Source organism: Danio aesculapii, chromosome 22 (assembly GCF_903798145.1).
Source record: "Danio aesculapii chromosome 22, fDanAes4.1, whole genome shotgun sequence".
Taxonomy (NCBI): domain Eukaryota; kingdom Metazoa; phylum Chordata; class Actinopteri; order Cypriniformes; family Danionidae; genus Danio; species Danio aesculapii.
The window spans coordinates 8,337,259-8,355,862 of record NC_079456.1 but is presented as its reverse complement, the minus strand read 5'-3'; the positions used below and the strand labels follow the sequence as shown (position 1 = coordinate 8,355,862).

At 38.4% G+C, this 18,604-nt stretch overlaps 1 protein-coding gene across 2 annotated transcripts in view; it reads left to right on the top strand.

The window, feature by feature from the left end:
• Positions 1-18,604, top strand: part of asic1b (acid-sensing (proton-gated) ion channel 1b) — a 387,101-nt gene that overhangs the window by 268,503 nt on the left and 99,994 nt on the right. Inside the window, exon 1 of one of the 2 annotated variants that reach the window (XM_056447322.1) lies at positions 13,453-14,461. The exons of the other annotated variant lie outside the window; for it this stretch is intronic. Within the exon in view, the coding sequence (XP_056303297.1) occupies positions 13,859-14,461 (603 nt within the window). The 5' untranslated portion in view covers positions 13,453-13,858. Of the gene's footprint in view, positions 1-13,452; positions 14,462-18,604 lie in introns of those variants that run through there. 2 annotated transcript variants of the gene reach the window in all.

Below are 18,604 nucleotides of genomic sequence, written 5' to 3'. Positions count from 1 at the left end.
TTTGTAGATAACTGACAAACAAAAATAGATTAAAATAAAAATACAAATTATTGAGTTGCTGTCATCGAATGTTGCATGTTGCCAGATGTTGAGGGATTCATTTTGCTGTACAAATCGGATGCTGTCATGGACTGCAAAATAGTGCTGGTTGGCTTGAAAGCAGTGCACCCTCCTGAATTTTTAACACACTCTGAGGTGTGCATGCTTTTTGATGAGATAAACTTTTAAAAAAAACACCAACCAATATTAATGGGGAAAAAAACGAGAACATCAAGGGAAAACTCCCGTCCTTCTCACCTTTCTTTACAGCACTAATTGTTTTAACATTATTGCTTAAAAGATCGATCTCAAACTGAAAACTACAGACCTAACCACGGGCAGGCACGGCAGGAGCGTTAACTCGTGGGAGAGAGCCATTCTCCATGTTGATTGGCTAACATAAGATGAGATAGAAAACCTAACTCCACCTTCTCCTCACAGACAGTACAGAAAAGATGCAGCTAGATCAGTAGGTAAAGAAGACCCAAGATTACAATGAAATAACTTTTAAATGCCATAGAATTCTGAAATTATCGTACATTTATAGGATTTTTCTCATTATTGATCGTACATCATACAGAGGTTGATAATTATCGTACGTCTGGCAACACTGTTTTGACTGTAGTTCTAAACGATCTTCATTGAGTTTGTTTTTCACTTTTCAAACGTACTGAAGTCTTGTCTTGATTTGTATGTTTTGAGCGTACCACTAATCAGGGGCGGACTGGCCGTCTGGCAATTCTGGCAAATGCCAGAAGGGCCGGAGCAGTTTTAAAATGTGGGCCGGTCAGGTTTTTTTTTTTTTTTTTTTTTTTTTTTTTTTTTAATATGTATTGTTTTTGCATGCTGGCAGCTTTTATCTCTTGCAAGATGTGAATATAATGCTGCTGTTGATGACAACAACAACAATAATAATAATAATAATGATGATTGATAATTATAATAATGATACATGTTAAGCATTTGGGCCAATCGGCGACGGCCGGCATGTCTCGAGATGGGCCGACCCAATCAGAGGCTGTGGATCACGCTGATGTAATCAAAATCTGGCAAGATGGTCAAACAGTAAATGCAACACAACGCAAGCTAACGTTAATGTCAAAATATGGACCGTAAAAAAGGAAAGGCGGTGCTGATAAGGTCAGAGAGAACAAGAAAAGGGCTCTAAAATCAGATGCTGCCAAATGCATAAAATTAACCGAAATATTCGCGAGAGGAGGTGTAAATGCATCGGAGGACAGTAGCGCGGTAGAGGAGGTAAGAAGGGAACAGAAAATAAAGCAGGTCACACATCGGATGCGCCGCAACACGGCGAGCACATGACAGTTGAAAGTATGGCACATCAGACGCGCATATTCACATGACAGCTGCCGACTTGTGGACCTTAGAAAGTTAGAAATTAGAATTCTGAAATGCATGGCGTTGCGCGGCGCGACGCTGTGCGTCGCCGAGCAGCGCTTCTGGTGTGTGACTGACCCCCTTAATTATACTAAAATAAAAATAATAATTAATTTTAATGTCATTCACGCTACTTCTGACAGTTTTTGACAGTAACCTACACTGTGTTTAACAGTTAACTCAGCGTGGAACTCCCATACATTTTAAAATATCATTATAAGCAGATAACGTGGAATTTAGGGTATATACAGAACAGCTATAGCTATAGTACTGTAGGAATTTATAGTCAACTCTAAATACATAGCTAGTCTTTAAAGTAAAACATTAAATACATGCATATGTCACAGTATGTAGGTGGAACATAGACTTCTTTTACAGGCAATATTGAAGTATATCTATGCAATAGTCAGACATTGGCTTGCTTGTGTTCTTCCTTTCCTGACTCCTGTGTTCATCTATTCAAACTAGAATGTTTCTGGACCCAGTGGCAGTGCAGATAGCCTGACTGCTGCAGCAGAGTCAAGTGTCATGGAGGTAGGAATACAGCCGTAAGAGAAACACACCCTGACACAAATGCTGACAGTTTCTTAATACTGTGTACAGAAAACTGATATAGAAACCACAAACCAGTTAGGGGTTGTCAGTGGGGGCTAGTTCACCACAGATATCTGGTCAGTCAGAGGCAACGAGCTGCAATCAATCCAGAATTCTTTATTCTTTTTCCACAAAGTTTCCAACAAGTACTAAGCATGCAAGTGCTAAACATCACTTCGGAGTATCCATGTAGGTTGGTGTGTGTGTGTGTGGTCCCGAAACAAATAAGAATAAACTGTCTGATTGCCAGAAACACTTCAAAATAAAAGCTCATGTAAGCCTTTTTAAGACTGTGGCTAATTAACGATAAATTAACCCCTATGATAGGAGTAGCCTGTGAATGTGTGTCACACACACACAAATGGAGATGCAGCACTAGCAACACTTACGCATACTTTATATAAAAAAAGCTATATATCATGAAGGATTAAAAATGTACAAATCTGCTAGTACACACAAATATTTCTGCTTTTTTGTTATATATTGTATTGCCTTTTGTGCTACTGTTATTACTTAAGTGTAATAAAGTTTTTTTTTACAGACGCTAGGACACATTTCTCTATATAGGACACTTTTGCAAAACTCTTGACACAGTGAGCACAACAGAAGTCTATGTGGGCTGAACTAGGGATCAATTCTCATTGTTTTGGCACAAAATGCATTTAATGATTACATCTCTCAAATTTCATCAATTCTTTTTTCACTCAGACACAACAACTGACAAAATTCTTTGGACATACAGGACATTTTGCACATGCTGCGTGCTGCGTGTCCATTTGTGTGTAAAGCTCTGTGTGTGTGTGTGTGTGTGTGCGTGTGCGTGTGTGTGTGTGTGTGTGTGTGTGTGTGTGCGTGAGACACATTCAAAGGTTACTTCTATCATATAATAGCAGACAAACATTTTTTATTAAGTTTTTACTGTATGTATACATTTTTTATAAAGAGGTTGTTTTTGTTCCAGTCACATACATTTAAATGTTTTAATATCTATTACATTTGGCACTGCGTATATTATTTCACCATCTGTACACTAATATAATGTGTGGATGTGCGTGTCCATGGGTGGGGCTGTGTCGGTGTGGTAATGTGGGCTGGTGTGGCTACAGTGCCAGGGCTGAATTTTTGTCCCAGTCCGCCCCTGCCACTAATGTTCTCTGGTTAAAACATCTTGAATGCTTTATTTCCCAATTCAGACAGTTTCTTTCTAAAGTTGAATGCTCTGATCATTATTTTTCTTGAGCGCTCGCTCCCTTGATTCAAATGTCACGACCATTCTTTCACTTGATCAAATAAATGCGGAAATAAAGCACATTTTTTAGCTCTCCTGATGAATGTTGCAGCACAGCTCATTAGGTTTTAGAGAAAGCCTCTCTCTCTTTCTCCTGCTTGCTCGTGTTTTCTGGCCCTGGCCATGATTTATTCTCTCTCTCCTCATCCACAGCTGCATTGTCTTGTATTTTATATATTTTTGGCCTCCTTAATTCACCTCTCTGTCTTGCAGTAGATCTCGCCTGCCATCTTCAGAACTGAACTGTCTGTTTTATCACGTGAGCTTGGTCTCCGACCGCAGCTGCAGAGTCTCCGCAGAGGACACTTGGCATCAGTCTGGGTGCTGATATCGGCAGCTTTCCAGATCACTGTAGCATACACTAGTAGCGTCTGAGCTTCGGGTTTAGTAGGCTGCATGTTAAATAAGTTGGCGGTCAAACCAGTGCTTGGCTCAATCTCTATTTCGTTTAGCTAAATCTGTAAATCATACTTCTTTACAATACTGGTGCTGTATGTAAGTTCATGATTCTTCTAAAGGATAAAAATACCACAATATGCTTGCAGATATTTAGGAAACATGCTAAGTGGACATGCTTGTTTATCTGAGAAGCAATGCTAATGGTAGTTATTCTCCTTTGAGAATGTGCGCTCCATGTCAGAATGTCTGTCTTTGTTTTGGTCTCTATAACCAGCCCACTGCCAGTTTACCCCATTATATTTCTGCACTCCAGATTTCCTTGGTGTAAACCACACCATATTTCATCTCAGTCTTGATAGTTCCCTCAAAATATGATGGCACGCTCGAAAATGGAACCTTCAGAGGACCATAGTAACCTTTGAAATGAGCTGCAGATTCAGTGTTATAAAAATTAGCAAGTAAAGCAAAATTACAATTGCAAATATTAGCTGATCAGCTTAAATTGTAATGCACAGAGCACTGCGTCACTTGCTCTAGTTTACTCACAAGATGTTTTTCCCCTCATGCACATTTTTCACTTGAGTTCAATTATTTGAACTTGAGCAGTAGATGCAATTAAGCCAAATTCTATGCTTTTGTGGCAAATGTGTGTCATGGTGTCATCAATCTGGCAACCTGCATCATCGGAGGGGCCAGGTGAAGAAAAAAAAAATCTCCATTAGTTTGAATTCTGACTACAATACCTAGTTAAACCAGAAGGTGTCAATTCTACATGCTGCACCTTTAAAAGGTCTCTTTGAAGAGTTAATCTGCAAAAAAAAAGCATATTAATTATTTTTTATTAATTTTCATAAATCAGTTTAAAAAACATGATTCATGGAAATGTATAAACAGTGATAATTAAGTTATCTGATTTTGCAAATGTGCATATTCATATGTTGAAGTCAGAAAATCGTATTTTAAGTGACAGCAGGGGTCATTAATGGCCCGTTTCCACTGAGTGGTACAGTACGGTACGGTATAGGTAGGGCCAGACGGAATCTGTGGATGTTTTTTGCTATTTCTGCTGAGAATTTTGGTAAAAATCTGTGGATTTCTGCAGAATTATTTTGGGAGTATCACAACTAAAACCTTAATATGTGAAATAAAAAATTATCTCTTTTTAACTTTTATTTAATGTTTAAAATGCAAATCCAATTAGATTTACATTATTTGGTAAACAAAGCAAGTCTTCTATATAATTTATCTACTAAAAGACTGAAAATATTACTGTACAAACTGCATTGTACATAAATCAGAAGAACATTTTCATATTAGTCAATAATATTACTGTAATTAAACTGAATAAATATAGATTTACACACATTTACTCAAGTAAATAAACAGAATTAATGATGGGCTAAAAATCTGCAGATTCTGTGTTGGCCTAGGTATAGGTCACCTTTATCAGGCTTATGTCTCCACTGCCAAAGGTACCAATGGTCCCCTTTTGGTGGACGTGGTGCTCGACAGAAAATTGCAGTCGACGTCATTCTCACTTGAAGTTCACATATCGTATGAGAAGCACTTCTTACTAATCAAATGCTTTATATACATAAATACTTATAAATAAATGTTAGTATTACATTATAAATAAATGTTTCTCACTAGTCTTTCTATGAACACGATTTGATTATAGCTGCTGTATATATACTGTATGTATATATCATAATGGTGTAATGTCTCGGCCAATAGCATTCAGCTGCGCATCTAATCCGCCTTTTTGTACCCTTTTGTTGTGCTAGGTATCCTTTGGAAAGGGTACCAAAAAAGGGGTATGGTGCGGTTCGCTATTTGGTACCTTTTGACAGTGGAAACGGTCATAAAAGCCTACCGACCCGTACCGTACCACACAGTGGAAAGGGGCCAATAAATGTACTGCAACCTAAGTAAAACACAAGTAAACATAAGCTAGTGAAACATAGAAGAGTTTGAGCACAGATATTCTTTTTTGACATTATCATAAATAAACATTTAATAATATTTAATTGTAATAAATTAATTTAATAAATGTAAACCTTTATTTCATTAGATTGAAGAGAGGCTCGCTCCCTGGAGCGAATGGTAAAATCGATTCTTTTTAAATTCCTGCCATTTTTGTTTCACAAATTGGTATTGAAAAGCAGCTGATGCATGAAATATTCTAAAAAATGCCAGTGCTGGGTCAAAATATCTGTTTGGTTGAGAAGTGTCATTTAAATTCAATAGAAATAATCTATTCCCAACATAGGGTTTGACCATTTTTGACCCAACATTAGGTTACAACGATGCCACATTTTTAAAGAGCATTCTTTCTTTAATGAGATTAAGTAGAGATCAAATATAACTAAGTAGAAATTTTGCTTATCTCATGTCATATTTCTTGTCACAAAAACATTTCTCACTTAAAAAATATATATATTAATAGTTGATGTTAGCTATTTAGTGTTTTGAATGAGATCTCAAAAATATCTCAATAAAAGTGGCCTCAGGTTTGACAAACAAACAACTCAATACATGAAAGATCTCAAAGTGATCAAAAAACTAAGTTGTAAAGAAGTTAATTTTCCCAAAAATATCCCCCATTCATACTTCAGAATGTCACAGCAGGATAAATATGTTGTACTCTGTTTATTTGTAATAGAGAAACACCATCATTTGAGTCCATGCAAAACAAACTAGCGCACTCAATTGTAGCGTGGAAAATGTAAGTCGCATTTCAAAAGACGAAGGAATCAAACTTCATCAAATTCAATTTCCCTCAAGAAATGCAGCATCTCTCATTTAAGCAACAATTGCTTTACTTTCACTGGAGAAATCAATGAGCTCTCGTTGTAATGTTTGCCATTTCGTTCCGAATGGAAGGCACTGTATTGCCGTTGCACTTTTTTGTTTTCCCTTTGTTCACCGTGAAATAAAGCACTCCAGATCCCATCAAGGCTATTTTGGGCTGCAAACGATTTTCCCCATAAAACGCAATCTCAGTGGTGGGTCTGTCATGGTTCTGCTTTTTGAGTCTCTTCCTAAATCCACCGGCCTCCGTTATCACTCAGATAAAGAATTAGGCATTGCCACAAACAAGACTTTTAAAAACATATTATGCTGCCTTCATTGTTTTAGTTAAATCAAATTACTTTTGTAGTCATCTGAACTTACTCCAGTCATACTGACTAAAAATATTGTAAGATTCCATTCAATCTGATGAATGGTTGAAGGTTAAACGTGTGTAAGCCTTTTCTAGCGCTTCTAAAAACAATTCTGTTGGAATTTATTTAGATTTTTTTTCAGCTCTGAATTCAATCTGACTTATATTTTAGGTGACCATCAAATTTCTAATTGGGAATGGGTCCCTTTTGTAGTCCACGAATCAATTCAGAGTTTTGATTTATATCTGATCCCATACTCTTCAGTTATACGTTGCCTAACAGAGTTTTCATGCCCTGGGGTTTGTGTTTCTCATGGACATTATCTCTCAAAGTTATTCAAAGGCTGCAGGGTTTAGTAATACCCAATTAGTCTGCTTGCCTCCTGTTCACTCGTACTAAAAGTGTAGTCCATTTAGTCCTTTCCATACAACTTGCTAATATCAGTGATAACCAGAATTCGAATAGCCTCAAGTCTCAACTGCTCCAAACTGTTTCGTGCAATTTGTTTGGATATCATGTACACAGATCAAGGTCGCAAAAGCCTCCAAACAATCTACTGGATATAAAAGATTTCAGGAGAATTCAGAATAACACAACACTTTATTTTCCAGATGAAAGCGTATCGTGCCAGTTACAAATACCTCATTACTTCAACTTAAATGGAGTAAGTTCACAGTACTCATATAGATGAGTTTAACTCAAATGGTTTGTAGCAATCAGTTTCCTCAAACGGTTCGAGTTGCCTTAACTTACTGAGTTTTACAGTACTCAATTGGTTTGAGTTCTCTTCATTTATTGGGTTTTACTGTGCTCAAATTGATTCGTTTACTCAAATGGATTAAGTTCACAGTACTCATTAGGATTAGTTTTTGAACTTAATTGGTTTGTTGCAATCGGTTTCCTCAAACGGTTTGAGTTGCCTTAACTTATTGTGTTTTATAGTACACAGTTGGTTTCAGTTCTCTTCATTTATCGGGTTTTACTGTGCTCATTGATTCGTTTACTCAAATGGATTAAATTCACAGTACTCATTAGGATTAGTTTTTTAACTTAAATGGTTTAAGTTACCTTAACTTTTTGAGTTTTACTTTGTAGGGTTAAGCTTGAGCCCTTCACTATAGGCAGATCTGGGTACAGACTCACGACCCCGAGACATTTCTTCCTTCTCTTTAAATACCCTAGGACAGTGGTTCTCAAACTTTTAAACCCGCGACCCCCATTGTAAGATCGTCAAGAACTCGCGACCCCCCACTACCAAAGTTTATACAAACAATAAAAATAGCTTTTTTTTAAGCTGTTCACAATATTTTAACTATATTTACTATAGATTACAGGGCTCGAAATTAACATTTTTGCTTGGTAACACTGGTGCTTCTAACTTTAAAAATGTAGGCGCACCAGCCAAAATTTTGTGGCTCCCACCAATTATCGCACTGTTACTACAAGTTTTATAAACAGATTTATTGCATTTGAAAATCAACACTAATCAAAACTAACAAGCAAAAAAATAAATATGCATGCGTGAGGAAAATATGTCTTAATGAAATCCCGTTATCACAAGAAAAGACATTTTTATAACATAATTGAGTGACCAAAAGATACACGGACGGATATCCCAAAAGATATCCCACAGACTTTACAGTGAATGCTAGTTATTTTCATAGCAGACTTGAAGCCAATGGAGGTCTTTTATCCACTCTTCAATAAGTATAGCTGGTGGATTAACATTCAGCACATGATCAGTAATCAGATGTGCCAATATTTGTTGCTTTAGGTGTTTCTAAGACAAAATCTGTCAGTGTTGTTTTCATTCTCTCGTCTTCAGCGCTTTTACATTTTCGCGGTTGTAGCTCCTGTCATCTGAAGACAGGAGGCATTGACTGAGTGATTGACAGCTGATTTTAACCAATCATTCGTGTTCAGTTCTTAGAGCAGTGGGCCAATAAGAAGAGCGCGAAGGCGGGGCAAGCGTTGAAGGCTTTGTTTACTGCGGCAAGTTGACATGACAACAGTTTTAAACTGTTCCTGAGCGCTGCGTTCCAAGTACAAAGATGCATTCTGCGTAAATGTGTCCTAAATACTTTATGAATCAGTAATATCTTTTTAAAAATCTGAAAATATTAGCTTTCACTTGTAATACTAAAAAATATTTATTATAATCACTGAAAATTACACAATTTTTAAATAACTCTCGCAACCCCTTGAAATTATTCTGCGACCCCCGCAGGGATCGCGACCCCCAGTTTGGGAACCACTGCCCTAGGAGAGCAATAAATGTTTATTCTGATAAATTAAAGTTCTATTTGTTTTGTTAAAGATTTACTCATCTGTTGGGATTTAATCAATTTATCAAAGATTGTGAACAAAACCTCCTTACCAGTCACACCTGGATATTTATTTTTACTTTTGCTTGTTTCTTTAACAGGGACAATACACTTGACATTGTTATACAAAAATAACCGATGTTGTGTACAGGGCATGGTTTCCGCTACATTCATTCGTCCATGGCAGGGCGCCACACCAAAATTCATCCCGCCTCGGCTACATTACAGCTTCTCGTTCAAAACATTTGGTCGTTTTTTTTTATATAGCGGGTTATAATCGCACCAAAAAACATATTAAAAGGTAAGTGAATTATAACAGCGCAAACTTTCTGTAATAGTGGAAGTGCTGTGCGTTCTTTGTTTAACCCTTTAAGGTGACATGCTGACTGACTGACTGACAGGTGCGTGACGCGTGAGGTCAGCAAACGCGGCGTAGCTTTCAGTTATGATGAACACAGTGTCCATAATTATATTTTATTTATAGATAAAAGTCTATGGCTCTCAGTCTGCATACAATGACTTTATCTTGCTGGAGTTTATAGCAGTTTCACTTTACTTTAGGACGCATTAATACCGCTGTGTAGGTCTGTTGGAGATATTCATAAATATTCCCAGCAAATCTAATAAATGTTGTAGACATACTCGTTACATAAACACACTAAATCACACTTCAGCAGCGTTTATTTGAGAGCGCACAAGAAAATCTGCGCTTGAGCAGCGTATATTTGAGGGCGTGCACGAAGTTTTGTGCACGAACAGAGGAAATCGGCACTCAAGCACAGATTAACATGCTCGTAGGCTATTACATAAATGCGATCTCAACTTAATACTGCGCTCACGACATTTGTCAATGAAATAACAACACAGGTAGTTGGTAGATCTGTGTAAAATGCCCAACAGAGTCTGCCGCCACAGCTGGATAAAATCCTAAAGTAAACATTGTAGGGCATATAGTATAAAGATAATTTGCAGCCCTCGTCCCTGGTTATGCTTCACATTAAGAAAATTTAAAAAATAAACAATTCAACAAACATGTACAGTATATACATGTACAGCCAAAAACATCAAATGTACATCAATCTGCATAAAGAGAAATGTAAACCTGACCAACCTGAAAGAATAATACTTAATGGTCACATTGCTGTAAACATTTCAACCATTCTTTCAGCTTTACAGAAAAAAATAGGAGTTCTGATTGTTATTTTAAATCAACAGGCATGGCATTTCATGGATGTGAACCTTTCACTGAAAAGGATGACTGACTCTACAATTCCCACTTACTGCCCCTCTAGTCTTCGTCCCATCACTGCTGAATTTATGTGCCAACTCACAGACTACTTTAGGGGCAAGACCATGTATACACTTAAGCATGGTTTTTATATCAATACTAGATGAGAAGAAAAGTTCAGGGAAGAGGGCAAGAATGTGTCAAACGTCTATCCTGGGCCTTTTCTTCAGATTTCTGAGGTTTTTTTATTTATTACAGTGCACATTTAAGTCTGAGTTAAATCCATCCCTATAATATTACGTTTTGTATGGTAAAACATTGTGTTGAACCCTCATTAATTATTTAATTTAAAATAAGTTAAAGTAAAAAAAAATTTCAAGAGTTCACACTTAGCTGATGATTGATTATAAAGCATGTTTGGCATGCTGTCCCGGGAGAGAGCCCTGAGCTCAGAAGATCCTCGAGCCTGGGGCACCCTCCCATTTGCAGGGCGAGGGGGGAATTTGAGCTCAGGTAGATCTTGAGAACTCCTCTGCTATTTATGGCACATGACAAATTAGGGATAGCTACAGAGAGATATACTGCTGATTAAGAGCTCGTCTCTGGTGCTAATTTGGTTTGGTCAGTTCACCTATATCATAAGTTTTTGGATTGTGGGAGGAAACCCACATGAGCACGAGGAGAACATGTAAACTTCATACAGAAACATCTACTGGCTGATTAGAGACTTGGACCAGTGACATTCTTGCTGTGAGGCAACAGTGCTAACCACTAGGCCACCATGCCGCCCTATCGAAGAAAAGAAAGGAGGAGTAGGGGTGGAAGGGGGGATTCATTAACCCAAAAATGACTGAGGTAAGGAACTCTGGTTATTTACAGTGACATAGGATTCGATCATCCGATTGGTGAATCATGCATTAGCTAATGCAGGACCAGCTGCGGTCAATCATAAGCATGTGTTCCTCTCGAAATTAGTTTATAATTAAACTTCTAGTTGTTGTGACTTTTTGTTTTTTTACAATGTACAAAACCAGAGCATATATGCTGTCAAAGACTCAGGACTTGTCATGTCAGTTTCAATATTGAAACATCTTTTGAAATATAATGTTGTGTAAAGAATGCAAGTTTTGTTGGGCCTTTTGGTGCTTTCAGGCATTATGGTGATGTTGTATCTTAGATCCTACACTGTAAAAAATGTTTAAAATATGTTAAGTATAAAATATGTTAAGTTAATCATGTTCTAACTTCATTTTATAAGATACGCAAGCTGTTTTAAGTCAGTTTAACATAGTATAAGTTTAGTGGACTCATAAGGTTAATTTCATTCAGCTTAAAAATTTAAGGCAACCAGGATTTTTTTTTTACAGTGTAGACTACTGAACTTTTTCATACACAATTCTTTTCATTTCAGGCCAACTGGGGCGAACGATCGCACTTTTGTATAAAAGAGCAGTGCATGTGTATTTAAATAGGCTGCAGACCTTGCATCAACACTTTTAGATAGCATACATATATTTTTCAATCCTCACCACTGTGATGAAATATTTCAATCTTTTCTCATGCCCATTTCAGCATCAAAAGAATGTTGTGTCTTTGCAGCAGACAGCCATGTGAAGTTATTCTCTCTCTCTCAAACGAAACATGAATTTATTCGAGGTTCTTTGTAATAAATTGGTCTTGGACAGCAAACGGCAGACCAAGTTTATGTCGAATGCTAATTTGCGTCTTCATCTGGGTGTTGATGCGTCTCTGCGTGTGGTTGTCCCCACAGTGGAGACGCTTTCTCTTTGATGAAAACGCTTGTAAAAAGAGCCTCTGACTGTTGAACATGTGGGTGTGCAATGACGAACAGCCACTGGGGTCCCATGCCAACATTACACGCCTCCAAAATATGAAAAGATAGAAAAATCATTGCCATTCCTTCTGCTTGAGCCCTGAAAATGACAAATGGTGGTTTCAGCGTGCATTTTTTCCTCTTTTGAAGATAATTTTTAAATAGGATCTATACTATTATAGATGGAGTTGAAAGCCTTGTGGGCAGCGCATCAAAAAAAAAAAAAAGTCATGTATTTAATTAGACTTTGAAATGAAATGTCAGATGCGAATCGTAACACCTCCACTGTAATTTATTTGTGACATTCATAGCTCCTTGCGTTTTCTCAGTAAAACAGATGAAAGGACGACAGACGAGGACACGCTGCGCTCGAATGTCCACAGATCCGCCCACCGACATTGGCCTCAGATAAAAACCCAACGCATCAGTGTGTTTACAGGTTTGTTCTGGCACGGTGCTCTGGTCAATACTGTCCTCTGTAATGTACACATTTGGAAAGGAGCCTTTGTGAGGCATCTCAGAGCCTGCCAGTGAATAAAGGGGGGTTATTGACTCAGGGCTCATTGTTAAGGTAAATGGGCCATGACCTGCGGGCATCATGCCCACTTTTGCTTGCTTGACTAAAAGCCTGAGCCTAAGAACATGCCCACTTAGAGTCTAACATGGTTGGAGGATGCAATTATTGGTCTGAATAATGCATTGTGCAGAAGCCAACAACAAAAAAAACTTGTTTTCATGCAAAACACACCATAGTATAGTGTGAATGCATTGATGTCAATGTGAGGATTCTTGGTATGGATGCTATTCTTGCTGGCATGCATAATAAACCGACACTAATGCTGTTTTCACACATTTGGAGAGAAATGCTCAGCTGGATTTTTTATATTCTGAATGCATGCTTGTTTTTAGAATTAAAATGCCATGAAATTATATTCTAAAAAACGCATTTATACATGGTAATGAGTAATGTAAATGTTAATTCTAGTGTGGGTGCATTTGATCTTACATATTGTGTGTTTGTTGCACTCATTCAAATGATCTGATATCAGAGCATGATGGCGTTTATCTTAGAATAAACTGAAAAAAAGAGCATTAACCAATGCGATAGAAAAGTTGAGTGGACAAAAAGGCACCAGAGGCTGAGCGCGCTCACAGAGAAGCAGAGCGCGCGCGCCGGAGATGAAGCTCACGCTTGTTGCTGAAGCGAGCGCTACAAACACTCGTTAGTGATTTACACTTCGATTGATTTTATGATGATTTTACTGTTTTTAAAGTGCAGGACAGATTTACAGTATGACACTGAACCTCGAGAGTACCCGACGCGAGGAAAATGCCGCGACGCGCCAGTTTCTGGCAACAGTTGAGACTTTTATACGGGCTGTATTTCGCTACCCTGAGAGGAAAAATATGGAGAACTAACATTTTACAATCCTTATTTACAACATCGCCGTATTTCAGGCAGATGTGATGAATTTGCATCTTCCCTCGCTCCAGGAGTGCTCAACACCTCACCATGGGGTTTCATTTCATACATTTAAGGGGTCTCTTCTGAGGTAAAACTGTGCGTCAAAGACTCAAACCCTCTCCAAAATGTGCCAAGGCGACGCACCACCGAAACCGCGCGCTGAAGGGTCGCTAAAAGAAGCAGGAAAGCTCTTCTTGAAGCACACGACCTTTCACGGATTGAGACACGTCTTTCTGAGCGGCTCGTACCCTCGGAGAGTCGCGTGGCTTTTGGCGTTTCTGACGGCGTTGGCGCTACTTTTCACCTGGTCCTCAAACCGGGTCCGATACCTGCTTTCATCGCCGGTGTACACCAAGGCGCATATGGTTTACGCGAAGCGCCTTGTGTTTCCAGCCGTAACAATCTGCAACAAAAACATTTTACTACCGCGGCGAATGAAGAAACCGGACATCTTCAGCGCAGGACGGTGGCTGGGGATCTTCGGGAAAAACTGGCAGGTTTCCGCCGCGGTTCGAGACGCGCTCGCATCGCTCGATGACGGAACTATTGATGATCCTCCCTGGTCACCGTTTTCTCGCATACTGGAGTTCAACCACTTTCTGCCCCCTCCCAGAGACTCCCAGCCCTCAATGAGGCAGTTATTGGACCGTCTGGGGCATCAGCTGGAGGAGATGTTGCTTTATTGTCGATTTCAGGGGCAGCTTTGCGGACCGCGCAACTTTAGCACTGTAAGTGTGTGCAGATTCAACTTTATGGTAACAGACGCTGTGATGGAAGATCTAGTGGGCAATTTCCCTCTTGCCGTTACTTCAAGGTGGCTGTAGTATATCTGCAAGCATGTTTTGTGTCTGCTGTGCAGACTGATACAAATTAAAGGGATAGTTCATCCCAAAAATTGACATTTTAATCAATATCATGTAGTTCTAAAGAATTCCTTTGATCTGTTGCACATAAACCAGATATTCAGAAGAATGCTGGAATAAGTTAGAATTAAAATAATATTATCAGGTCAGTGCCTTTGTGTTTTGTCATATTTGAGTGAACTGTCCCTTTAAACACTGAATGAAAGGATTTTGCATGCAGCTAATGTGTGTGGAATACTCTATCTATATCCCATAATGCACTGCTTCTCGACCTTCCCTCTGTGGTGTGACTAATTAACAGCAATTGCAGCTCCAACTTTAATATCTCTTTTGACTCTCTTGACTTCTTGAGTGCACACTGCATATTGCATACTACTTTTTAAAAAATGTAAGCGACACAAATAATCTTAGGTTTGCCGCTGTGTTATATCAAGTGCTCTTTAGGTAAGTGTATTTGACAGTATGTGAAATTTCCAGAAGTGTGCAGTTTAGGACACAGCATGAAATATTGGATCTCACAACGCCGTGCACTTGACCTTTTAATTTCCGGTGTGATAAATGAACCGGATCCTCTGTCAACTGCATTTAAAACGTCTTCATGATGTAGTCCGACTGACAGTTTTGGACATTTCTACACAAAACAATAATGAAAAATGCAAAAAAAATAAAGTTACAATATAAATACTTGCTACTCACTGAGTTAAACATGCAAAAAAATAAATATAATGTGACAATGTTTGAAATAATAATGCAAAATATATTGCAAACCTATCATTATTGAGATAATAGTATATCCAATTTACATAACCAACCTGATCTCACGAGAAAACCTAAGTATTTTACATTTATTCAGTTTAGTGGCTAATTCGTACGAATTTCAGTCGTACAAAATAGTACAATTTTAAAAAGGAGGTGTGGCACCTAACCCCACCCCTAAACCCAACCGTCATTGGGGAATGAGCAAATCTTACTAAATTGAATTAGCGACTAAATCGAAAAGTTACAAATTGCCGTGATATTGAGTTGGCATAACGTATATTATTTTATGCATTGGTTGTTTATCTAAATTTGACCAATCAGATGGGGTCTTGCTATCTTTATCCCCTACACCCCCAAGTGTATCTGTCTACGGACTGCAAGACAGGGGTGTAACATAAAAGGGGCGTAACTTGTAGAAGAGGCGTAACTTGTACTTATCAAGATTCCATTGAATCGTGCGAGATGTCACAACGAGATGTTGTCAGCAAGATGGCGGAAATACTTACCAGCGACCATTTTCAGCAACGGTTTTCTCCAAATTTATCCACAACCTATTCATTTGATACATATTTATATTCATTCATGCAACTCCACTCACTGATATCTTCATCCATTTTGTCAGGACAGTTAGCTTACTCGCCGTTGCCTGCTGTGGTTGCAAAAAAACAATGGCGAGCACGTCAAGTATAAAAAGCCTCTACAACACTAGGTGTAGATGTTAATAATAACATCTAACACATTAGGTGTGGAGTAGGTATAGACGTTATTAACTGACGATTGGGTTTAGGTGTGGAGTAGGTATAGACGTTATTAACTGACGGTTGGGATTAGGTGTGGAGTAGGTATAGACGTTATTAACTGTGACGGTTGGGATTAGGTGTGGAGTAGGTATAGACGTTATTAACTGTGTTGGGTTTAGGTGTGGAGTAGGTATAGACGTTAATAACTGACGGTTGGGTTTAGGTGTGGAGTAGGTATAGACGTTAATAACTGTGACGGTTGGGTTTAGGATTGGGGAAGATGTAGAGATTAATAACGATGATGGTTGGGGAAGGTGTAGACGTTAATAACTGTGATGGTTGGGTTTAGGGTCGGGGTAGGTGTAGACGATAATAACTAATGGTTGGGTTTAGGTGTGGAGTGGGTGTAGACGTTAATAACTGTGATGGTTGGGTTTAGGATTGGGATAGGTGTAGATGTTAATAACTGATGGTTGGGTTTAGGTGTGGAGTGGGTGTAGACGTTAATAACTGATTGTTGGGTTTAGGATTAGGATAGGTGTAGACGTTAATAACTGATTGTTGGGTTTAGGATTAGGATAGGTGTAGACGTTAATAACTGATTGTTGGGTTTAGGATTAGGATAGGTGTAGACGTTAATAACTGATGGTTGGGTTTAGGTGTGGAGTGGGTGTAGACGTTAATAACTGATTGTTGGGTTTAGGGTTGCGGAAGGTGTAGACGTTAATAACGATGATGGTTTGGTTTAGGGTTGCGGAAGGTGTAGACGTTAATAACTGTGATGGTTGGGTTTAGGGTCAGGGAAGGTGTAGGCGTTAATTACTATAATGGTTGGGTTTAGGGTTGGGGAAGGTGTAGACGTTAATAACTGTGATGGTTAGGTTTAGGCTTAGGGAAGGTGTAGGCGTTAATTACTATAATGGTTGGGTTTAGGTGTGGAGTGGGTGTAGACGTTAATAACTGTGATGTGACATCTTGCTGACAACATAATTCTGACACATGGGTCTTGGTAACTTCAAGTTACGCCTCTACTAAAAGTTACGTCGTCTTTGTTCCACCCGTCTTGCAGTCTGCAGACAGACCCTACTCAACTCCTCAGTAGTTGCTGTTCTGCGATTGGTTGGAAAAGCTGAACCCAAAGCTGAAAATGAACACTAATGGTGGGATTCGAGATGAGTGAGAGAAATGACAACAGCCAATCAGAGTCAGAATATCTGCTGAGGTTTTCACTTGTTTGTAGTGTTTTAAAAACAAAAGATTTGCATCCTGACCGTTTTTTAGTCTGAGTTGGAAATAATTAGATCTGAAAAAATATCTTTTACCTGTTTATTTTAATTTCAGTAAATAAATAAATGTTAAAAACATATCTGAAAAATAGCATTTTATAGGAGAATGTCATATCATAACTATACAATACTCTACAACAATCATGCAGCCCTAGTTTGAATTTTTTATTGTTGCACTCTCTAATATTATGCTGTTTTTAAGAATAGTGGTCAGTATAAAGGATCTGCCTTGTTTGCAGTAAACTGTAAGTGTCTCTGTGGCTTTGATGAAAGATCACTTTATTGACGTAATTATATTGATGTCAGTAAACATGTATAATGGTGCTTTAGTGTCATGTTCAACACACTGAGCAATGTGACTCCTGAGATTATATTGCTTGATCTACTGCATCACCGAGCCCTCGGCATCCCACCAGCCTTATCGGCAATCTCCTCGCGTCCAGGTTCCACGTAATTTAGCTAAATGTATGCAGTGCGCTGCGTTTGCCTTAGAAATTATGATCTGTCATTTTGTTGAGGGCAATGCCCCGTGAATATCTTTATTTTCCATTCTGCATAATGACTGAATCGCTAGTATGTGACTGTAGAGGGAAAAAATGAGATGTCGTCAAGGTGTATATTGGGGAAATTATGACTGGATTTATGGAGTACTTTCTTTTTAACAATGCTTTCTGCATTTTTTTAGGGAAGTTGCTGGTGTTGGGCATGAATCATTTGGCTGCTGTGCTTTGACTTGATTTGTAGTTCAACATCAATGCTGCTACTGTGATAGAAGGTCACTTTCCCTTGGGCCTGTTTCTGTTTAGTCAACACACACACACACACACACACACACTCATGTTGGTTTTTCATGTTATATGGGGCTCTTCCACAGATGTAATGACTGATCAGCTGTACAGACTGTATATTCTATCCCCCTACCCTAACCCAACCTCTAAACCAACCGTCACAAACAAACAATCTGCATTTTTGCATTTTCAGAATACTAAATTATGTGTGACTTATGCAACACAATCTCACAGCAATTCCTAACTTGTTTTAAAACTTTTTGAATTCGTACAATCTCATTCATACAATTAAGTACAATTGGCTCATCCTCCAATGACGTTGTGTTCAGGGGTGGGGTTGGGTACCACCCCTCCTTTTTAAAATCGTACATTTTTTCGTACAACTGAACATGTACAAAGTAGCCACTGAACTAGCAAAATGTAAAATAACTACGT